Source organism: Bos mutus, chromosome 3, assembly GCF_027580195.1.
Source record: "Bos mutus isolate GX-2022 chromosome 3, NWIPB_WYAK_1.1, whole genome shotgun sequence".
Taxonomy (NCBI): Eukaryota; Metazoa; Chordata; class Mammalia; order Artiodactyla; family Bovidae; genus Bos; species Bos mutus.
In genome coordinates, this window is record NC_091619.1 from 89,439,674 (window position 1) to 89,449,739 (window position 10,066).

Genomic DNA, 10,066 nt, shown 5'->3' on the forward strand with positions numbered 1-10,066 from the left:
TTTCTAGGATTGGAAGGGATGTAATAAAGTGCATGGAGAGCAGGAAGAATTATAAGGCTACTTTAGATCCCAAAATATACTAAAGATTATTTGCCTTCTGCCCCCAGGGAAGAGTGCGGGGACAGTTGCCCCACTAAAGCCTTTGGGACTGCATTCCTTGGGAAAGCCCAGAGCACAGTGCTAGGCTGCAGAGGCCAAGTGACGCTCTTCACACAAAAGAGCTCAGGTCCAGCCCAGGTCTGCCCGGCTTCTAGCATGTGAGCAGATGCCAGTTGTGGAACTCATCAAGCAGTACTTTCCTCAGTTGTAAGACCCGGATGATGACATGTGTCTACTATCCTCCTGCCCCAGCACCACTGTGTCTGATGTCCTTCCTCTACGTTAGCAGATCTAGCCCCAGCTTCATGTTAGGATCGTGGGGGACTATAAGTACTGGCCAGCATCTTGGGGCTGGGACTGGGGGCACACAGTGATTCCCAGTTCAAAGTTAAGAACAACTGCTTTGGTTTGTGTATCAGGCGCTGTATTGGGAGCTGTAGAAAATTGAACATGTAAACCCTACCACACTCAGGGCTCCCCTCACAACAGCTCATCATTCCTGATTCAGTGCCTGGGAGTGTCCTGGACATTCCTCTTCACTCTCACTGCCATTCTTGTGCTGCCAAACCTCACCCATCCTTTAGGCTCGGTTTGAAGCTCACCTCCTCAGGGAAGCCTTCCTTCCTGTGTTCCCACAGGACTGTTCTCAGCCCTATTATAGCACTGATCACACAGTGTTGTTCCTGGCAGATCCTGGTGGGCTGAGAGCTTCTTGGGGTCAGTATCAGAATCACCAGTGTCTTGCACTGGGTCTGGTATCTTTTAGGCTCTGAATAAACTGTAACAATTATAAGTTAGATAGAGTTATATGATATGCAACTCCCACCTCAGGGCATTTGCACTTATTGCTCCCTGTGTCTGAAGCACTTTTCTCCCAGATATCTGCAAGTCTCTCTCAGCTCCTTCAGGTCTTTGCTAAAATGTCACCTTCTCCCCCAGACTTTCCCTGATCCTTCTGTTTTGAATGGTAACCACTCGATCTCCAACCCTTTCCCTTCTCTAATTAGTTTTTCTCCATAGCATTTGAAACCATCTGACTATTGGGTCCTGTCTTTACACAAAATTGTTATAATTTGTTTATCACGGAGTTTTTACATTAATTTTAAAAATTCAGGGATTGACATACTACTATATATAAACTGAAAGAGAAAGTGTGAGTCGTTAAGTCTGTCTGCCTCTTTGTGACCCCATGGACTGTAGCCCACCAGTTCATGGGTTTCCCTGGTGGCTCAGATGATAAAGAATCTGTGTGCAATGCAGGAGACTGGGTTTGATCCCTGAGTTGGGAAAATCCCCTGGAGAAGGGAATGGCTACCCACTCTAGTATTCTTGCCTGGAGAATTCCATGGACAGAGGAGCCTGGTGGGCTACAGTCCACGGAGTTGCAAAGAGTTGGACAAGACTGAGCAACTATGTGTACAGCAGATAACTAGTAAGGAACTACCACATAGCACAGAGAACTCTACTCAATACTCTGTAATGAACTATATGGGAAAACAATCTAAAAAAGAGTGGATATATGTATGTGTATAATTGATTCACTTTGCTGTACATCAAAACTAACACAACATTGTAAATCAACTACATACCAATAAAAATTTGAAAAATAAAAGGTAATTGCATTAAAAAACCACTGGTCTTGATCCCTGAGTTGTTTGACCGCCCCTTAAAATTCACCGTATTGGATAATTGACTAGAATGTAAACCACACTGAAGGCAGGGAACTTTGTCTACTTCGTTTACTATTCCTAGTTTCTACAAGGGGCTGGTACCTGGTTGCTGTTCTTCAGTCACTCAGTCGTGTCCTACTCTTTGCGACCCCATGGACTGCAGCACGCCAGGCTTCCCTATCCTTTGCCATCTCCTGGAGCTTGCTCAAACTCATGTCCACTGAGTCAGTGATGCCATCCAACCATCTCGTCCTCCTCCTGCCTTCAATCTTTCCCAGCATTAGGGTCTTTTGGTACATGGTAGCTGCTCAAAAATATTTCGTGGAAGTTTGACTTAGTGTCGTTAAGACTAAATAGAATGCCTTATTTCAATTATTTAACATTTTAAATTGAAAGCCTGTAAAATCTTAGGACAGATTCGAAGCCGCATTGCCCATTGTTATGGTTACACACTCCCCAGCAGTTCGGTTCTCTCATTCCAACACAGAGGCGGGCCCTGGGATCTAGCGCGCGAACACCAGACTCCAAAACCTACCCGGATCGGCGTTGATCATAGAGTTACACCTCCCTCAATCCTAGAGGGCACTTCCCGGACGGTGATTTACTTATTGCGGCCTAGGCCAATCAACGAGCGCGTTCTCTCTCCTTGGCTAAGTTTCCGGCATACCTTTCGCTGGAGTCTAGAGTGGGGTGGGACCAGGCCCCGAGAGCGCGGCTTTGTGATTGGTGGGAAGGGTAAGGGGCGGGCTTGTGCTGGCACGCCTCTGGCGCAGGCGCGGTGGTTTGTGTGGCGGTGTCTGCGTGGGCAACGTTCCATGGGACTACGGTTGGTGAATGGGGTAAGAGTGAGGGCTGAAGGACGGGCGGGACACTGCGGAAGAAGAGCGGACTCGGTTCTGGGCGCGGAGACCGAGGACTCTGGTGTCAGTTTTTCCACTTGCATCCCGTCCCTAGATTGGGGCGGGGCCACAATCACATAAACTCTTGAATAATTTTTGTTTCTTAGTCTTGTTTCCTCCATTGTGAAATGGCAGGACTTCCTTGTGTGTGCCTCGGGTCTTTGTGACCCGTAACTTGTGAGAAATACAAGTTCTCTGCCCACACCTCAGACCTACTGACTTAGAATTTCTGGCGATGAGGCCCCACAAGCTTTCCAGGTGACCTGACGCTTGCTGAAATTTCACAACTACTGGGCCACTGTAATGTGAGGGGTCGACTTGAGAGAAGTCTTGGAGACAGACTCATTTGCTTGAGGAGGAGACAAGGGTGAAGGAGTTTCTGGCTTGAGCCGCGGGCCTGAGGTGGGACTTTAAGTGATGGCTCCAGGTGTGAGCCACATGTGTCCTGCCTCCAGGGCCTCCATTTTTCCTCACAGGCACACTAGGGCTCTGTGGCCATGCCTCCCAACTGTCTTCAGGTCATGGGCCATAAAGGAAATGATAATATTTGTACAGTGCCCAGGGGAAGTTGTTGAAGCTCCTGGAAGTTGGAGGGGACCAGCTGAAGGACTGAGGCTGCTGAAAGTTGGAGGAAAGCACCTGGGGGATTTGAGCTTCCCAGAGCTGAGGGGAATTAGTAACCTGTTCTCAGCATACTGCCGGAGAGCTTTTGTTCCGTGGGATGTGCTGATGATTAGGGGTACTCACCAAGTTTGGCAGTATAAATCAAGAACCTTGAAAGAGTTTATATCCTTTTGCATCTGCAAAATTGGTGGCTGTCATAGAAGTTTTATTGGAGGCCGATCTGTGCTGACTGCTGCAGGGTGTCAGATCACAGTTAACACGTATTTCTACTCGACTCGTTTTTCTTCAGGCACAAGTGCCTCCCTGTGCCAGGGTGTCATGAAAGGGCTGCTGACAAGATGCAGAGCACTGCCCGCCCTGGCCACCTGCAGCCATCAGCTCTCACAGTATGCTCCTCAGAGGTTTCACCACTGTGCCCCCGGGAGAGGGAAGCGCTTGATGCTGTCCCGCATGTTCCAGCCCCAGAAACTTCGGGAAGACCAGGTGCTCTCTCTCGAGGGCAGATCTGGCGACCTGACCTGTAAGAGCCAGCGGCTGATGCTGCAGATGGGCCTCATCCACCCGGCAAGCCCCGGATGTTACCACCTCCTGCCTTACACTGTCCGCGCCATGGAGAAGCTGGTGCGAGTGATAGATCAGGAGATGCAGACCATCGGGGGACAGAAGGTCAACATGCCCAGCCTCAGCCCAGCAGAGCTCTGGCGAGCCACCAAGCGGTGGGACTCAATGGGCAGGGAGCTGCTGAGACTTAGAGACAGACACGGCAAGGAATACTGCTTAGGACCAACCCATGAGGAAGCCATTACAGCCCTGGTCGCCTCCCAGAAGACACTGTCCTACAAGCAGCTCCCATTCCTGCTGTACCAGGTGACAAGGAAGTTTCGGGATGAGCCCAGACCCCGCTTTGGTCTTCTCCGTGGCCGAGAGTTTTACATGAAGGACATGTACACCTTCGACTCCTCCCCTGAGGCCGCCCAGCTGACCTACAGCCTGGTGTGTGATGCCTACAGCAGTCTGTTCAACAGGCTGGGGCTGCGATGCATCAAGGTCCAGGCCGACGTGGGGAGCATCGGGGGCATGGTGTCCCACGAGTTCCAGCTGCCGGTGGACGTCGGAGAGGACCGACTTGTAGTCTGTCCCAGCTGCCACTTCTCTGCCAACATGGAGACTCTGGACTCGTCACGGACCAACTGTCCCGCTTGCCAGGGGCCACTGACCGAAACCAAAGGCATTGAGGTAGGGCACACGTTTTACCTGGGCACCAAGTACTCCTCTATTTTCAATGCCCAGTTCATCAATGTCCATGGCAAGCCGTCCCTGGCTGAAATGGGGTGCTATGGCTTGGGCGTGACGCGGATCTTGGCCGCTGCCATTGAAGTTCTCTCTACAGAAGACTGCGTCCGCTGGCCTGGCCTCCTGGCCCCTTACCAAGTCTGCCTCATCCCCCCCAAGAAGGGCAGTAAGGAGGAGGCGGCCGCAGAGCTCGCAGGGCATCTTTACAACCACATCACAGAGGCGGTGCCACAGCTCCAAGGGGAGGTGCTGCTGGATGACAGGACCCATCTGACCATTGGAAACAGACTGAAAGACGCCAACAAGTTGGGCTACCCCTTTGTGATCATCGCAGCCAAGAGGGCCCTGGACGACCCTGCACATTTTGAGGTTTGGTGCCAGAATACCGGAGAGGTGGTCTTCCTCACCAGAGAAGGAGTCCTGGAATTACTGAGCCAAGTGCAGGTTGTCTAACCACCCCCTGGACCCCTCCCACTGCATCTCACAGCCTTGGTGTTCACTGAAATGCTGCCTTTCCTATACTGCTCTCCGGAGCTGGTATCCTCAGAAACAGAGCAGCTTGTGGAAGGTGAGACCATGTTAGGAAAGCGAGTTGTAGTCATTTGTTCGTACTACTGTATTTAAAGTTGTTACCTTGATCCCTTTGTCTGGGCTGGCCGTGCCGCCACATACCCTATCTTTCATATTCCACTGTGGAAGCTTCTGTTTGGAGGTAGTGGCTAGAAGGAGCCAAGTTGTCATCTTGGCCCTCAGGAGAGTCACTTCCCTTCTCTCAGCAGTTTCCTACACCACATGTAGGTTGGGGGGGCCTCCTGATGGCCGACGCCCTCCCAGCTGCAGCAGTCTGACCTTGGGCCTCTTGCTGCATTCAGTCCAGAGAGGCAGCTGGCCAGTCCTCCTTTGAGAAGTGGGCTGAGGGTCTGGGGACAAGAATCAGGACACCTGGCTGCCACTGAGTCACCAGTGACTTGGACATGACCCCTCCCCTGCTGGGGCCTTCAAGTTTCCCCATCTGTGACATGAGAAAATAAACTAGATCTGTAAAGTCCTCACAGCTGACTGGCTGGTTCCTCAAGAGGTTTATGACAGGCAGATCTGGTTCCTCTCATCCTCCATCGTTTAACCTACCCAGAAAGTTAAAACAATTAGCTAATGGCCCCCAAACCATGTCCAGAGACGTGGCTCTCCCTCTTGAGTTGGTCTGGCACTGAGATCATGTTATATTGATTGAATAAAGTCAGACTGTTGGGGTGAGGTTTGCATGTTAATTGGAAACAGTGGTAACACCTGCCAAGTTAACAGTGCAGCAGCTTCTTGCCTGGAAACTCTTTTTCTACTTCTCCACTGGAAAAAGAAAAAATTGGGTGACTGGAAAATGCGTGTTATACCATTTCTTCCATCAAGTGTCTGCAGGCTTCCAGTGCTACAGTGACTTCGTCCTGGCTGCAGAGTTGGATCCTAGAACCATGCATGATGGAGGTGAATTATTAGTAGAAGGTCACTGCCTGAGTGCTAGGGAGAACTGGCAGCAAGCTTGAGTTTTCATTGCTCCTTCCCCCAGGAGCAGGATGAGCTTCTCCATCCTCGGCCCCTGGTGTCACGGCTTGTCCATACCTAAGGAGAATCTTTCAGGGCTAAGCTCAAAGCCATCACCTCCTGAAACATGCTCGGCAGCTCCTGGCAATGGTTTCTGTCTTTGGCATCCCCTGTGCTCTCCTACTAGCACCGACACCCTTCTCACTGGGCGCACACAGCTCACTGTTTGGCTGCCAGCCTCTTGTCATTGACGGTCAGCTCCCTGAGGCTGGGGTCCTAGGCTGACTCCTAGTGCACTGAAGTGTTGTCTTGGCCTGTTATTCTGCCTGCCAAACAGCTTCCCAGCAGCTTGTGACCGCTGATTCTGCCAGAGTAACCTCACCCTCAGCACACACCATCAGGGTTCCTAATGAATGTAGACGCCAGGCCCTAATGACTCCCAGGCTACCGCTGGGCTCTGGGCCAGCATTCAGGCCAGGAGACGGGATTCAGAGAGCAAACCTAGAGAGGCTGGGTTGTAAGACAAGGATCTTACTCTTGGGTGCACAGTGGAATCCCCTGGGTCCCACCCCGAGGTTCTGTTCTGGGGTATGGCCTGGGCGTCAGCAGTTTTAAAATTCCCCAGATAATTCTAATTTGCCGACTTTATGGAGTGTCCTCTGAGCCCACATTGCAGGGATGAACGTTTGAGTCATCTCAGTTGTGCATTATCAGGTTGACATGAGCTCTCTGCTTTCAGCACTTATATATACCATGTTCAGATCTTAAAACTGTGCAAGGTAAGTGCTGTGAAATCCTCATTTTACAGATGAAACTGGAAGCTCCATTTAAGCAATTTAAGAATGCACAGCTATTATGTATCAGAGCTAGAATCTGGGTACTGACCAAAATCTGTGCCTGTCTCACTATATTGCGTGGCCTCTGCCTGGGCAAGATGATTCCAGTAAGTAAAATGGATTATGTATGTCTGATCAACTTAGCCTGAAGTAGAGAAATTAGAATTACGTACAAATGAGCACTTTAAATATTTTTTTAAATTTAAATTTGTGCTTCATAAGCATACTTTATGGAAGGCTAGCCTAATGTAAGAATAAGGACTTCTAAAAACCAGCTTCAGGGAATAGAGAACTAATTAATTTAAAACTGTCATAAATGTGTATGATATGGAATGATTTGAGGGTAAGGTAGAATCATGGAACTGTAGAACAGGAGAGCTTGCAGCCTGCTTGTCCAGCCCTCACTTCACAGATGGGAGACAAGCCTGCAGTGGGAATTAACCTGCTGCAACCCATCTGACTGGCAAAACTGCCTGATTGCAGACCAGGTGCCGCATCTCCTGAATTAGGCTACCTCAGGTCAATCTTGTTGCCAGGAGTGACGACTGGTTGAGTCAGCCTTTGAGCTACAGGAGCCTTTAGGTTTGAAAGAGATACCCATTTTCCAAGGAAGACACATACAAGGAGCACAGTGATTTGCTTAACATCCAGCTGAACTGAAACCCAGGTGTCTTGATGACTTAGTATTTCTTGCAGTAGCCAGGGGCAGTATAATTTGATGGAAAGATTAGGACCTTGAATAGAGAATCAGTTTTCCACTTAGCAGGTATATGATCATAGACAAACAACTTGTCTTTTGTGCATCTCAGATTCTTCATCTGTGAGATGCTTTCATAATGGCACCCACACCTCCTTGGGTTGTCTGAGGGTTGGCTGAGCTGACTTATATGAAAAGCTTAACCCCTAGTGTGCTCTCTGGAACCACGATGCCTTGCATAGGATGACTTAGGAAATAATCCATTGGGAGCTCAGGAGCTCAGTTCACACTGAGACCTGGGTTTTGTTTTTTTGTTACGTTGCTTCACAACTTTCCTGGGGAGTGGCACAAACAAGAATTAAGTAACATCTGCAGAATGGTTCCATCTCCCTAGAGGAAAGACAGAAATATTCAAACCGTGTACATTCCTCTATCCTTTCTGAACTTGCCAACATTACTTCTTGCCATAAATTGATGAAATGGGGTTACTGGCAAAATAACAGGTACAGGCTGTATTTTCATTGCTCATTCCTTGGGGAGATGGAGAAGCAACTGGCTGGGAAATATTTAACAGAATTAATACTTGGGGACAAAGGCTGGTGCATAACAAAACCATCATGTAAATCAAGCTTAGAATGTAAATCAAGGGCTCCATTAATATTCAGTGTTTTAATGGAAGAAACACCTGCTGGGCTATCAATAAAGGAGCTTTGTGGAAATCTTGAAATTGTCATTTCCTTAACTACTTGACTGCCAGGCCTCTTCACACCCCTGTCCATTTCTACGCCTAGGGGCCAGGATGCTTTTTAGAATTTGTTTGCATCTAAGGGCACACATGACTTTTAGAATTAGGAAAAGAATTTTTTTAAGTTTTCTATAATGTGGAAATTGGAGAAAAACGTATTTTTATGATGTTATTGCAAACATTTGGGAAAAGATCGATTTCACTTAATTTAAAATAATAAGATCATAGTGACCCAGACAGAGAGACTCTACTGTCAGACTGCCTGGGCCATTTAGCAGCTATGGGACCTTGTGCAGGACACTTCTTGTGCCTGTTTCCTCACTGGGAGAACAGGGACAGCAGGGCCTGCTCACAGCAGGTGCTTGGGAAGTGTAGCTGCCCTTCTGGAAGGCTGAGCAGGCAGTGCATTATGGCCAGCACAATGGGGTGGGCACTTCCAGGCTCCCACATTCAGGCACCAGCTCCACACAGGGGTGGTGTCCACTCATATTAAGCCAGCAGCTCTCAAGGTGCTAATGAGCTTGTGATTAAAACCTTGTAGGGCTGGGAGGGTGGGCTTACTGGTTAATGGTTAAGCCCGTGGGCTGACGGGAGTGCCACGGGCAGGACATTGATGCTGGTAAGGGTTTCAGCAGACAATTCTACCCAGGCAGACATGTCCTGGGTAGGTCATGTAGTAGTACATTGCAGGTCAAACTGCCAAACTTTTACCATAACCCTGGAGTGAGCAGGCAAGGGCCTCTGGTTTGTTGCCAACTCCTGGAAGCAGGGGCCCAGTCTTGCTACTGTTAGTATCTCCTGAGGCACTGAGGGGAGTCCTGAATTCAAGTTGTGGCTCACTCTTCACTAGCTAGCTGGCTCTGTAAGCTACTTATCCTCTCTATGCCACTTTTCTTAGTAAAATGGTGCCTTGCCTCCCAGAGACTGGCAAGATTGAGCCCATCCACATGAAGCACCTGGAATGCTCTCTGGCACACCTAGGTGCCCAGTACATGGCAGTCATTACTGCTGAGCCTAGTAGCATGTGTGCTGCCCCTGGAATATGCCCTTTCAAGGCTCCTGCCTTAGCTTGAAGTCCCTCCCACCTCACCAATCCCTTCAACTCAACGGCCCACATCCCACCTCCCACCCCAGTCTGTTCAGAATTCATCACTCCTTCCTGTGTCATCAGTCAGTAATTATTTGTTATACACCTGCTGTGTGCTGAGGAGGTGCTGTGCTAGGTCCTGGCAGGGCACAATGCACAGTTCCACGTACTTGACTCAAGTTTCCAGAGAAGTGGGAGCAACCATTCAGTAATCAAGTACAGTGCAGTAAGCATAGAGAAGGTAGAAGACTCATGGGATGTGTGCTAAGAGGCCAGCCAGTAGGGCTTCCTGGAGGAGGCAGCTGGACTTGACGGAGGGTCCTGATCGGTATTAAATAAAGGGAGGAACAGTGGGAATGGAGGGAGGGGAAGTGAGTCTTCCAGAGGGAACGTAAAAAAGCCGTAAGCTAAAACCATAAGATTGGAGAATATAAGTGTCATAAACTCTTGGTATGAGGCAGGCTGTGTTCCATGTGCTACACACAAATTAACTCATTGAATTCTCACAGCACCTGCATGAGGAAGGTGCTGTTATCCTCAAGTTGCAGATAGGACTGGTGCCTGAGGCTACTCAGCTAGT

General features: G+C 49.2%; 1 protein-coding gene across 2 annotated transcripts; it reads left to right on the forward strand.

The window, feature by feature from the left end:
* Positions 1-2,508: 2,508 nt before the first annotated feature.
* PARS2 (prolyl-tRNA synthetase 2, mitochondrial) lies at positions 2,509-7,713 on the forward strand. 2 transcript variants are annotated; one of them, XM_070367971.1, is made up of 2 exons: positions 2,509-2,608; positions 3,582-7,713. In XM_070367971.1, exon 2 carries the CDS (start codon positions 3,611-3,613, stop codon positions 5,036-5,038), a length of 1,428 nt encoding a protein of 475 aa, XP_070224072.1. In that variant the 5' UTR covers positions 2,509-2,608; positions 3,582-3,610; the 3' UTR covers positions 5,039-7,713. The 2 variants fall into 2 exon arrangements, with proteins under 2 accessions (XP_070224072.1, XP_070224073.1); XM_070367972.1 differs by having other exon boundaries at positions 2,548-2,595.
* The last annotated feature ends 2,353 nt before the right edge of the window (positions 7,714-10,066 follow it).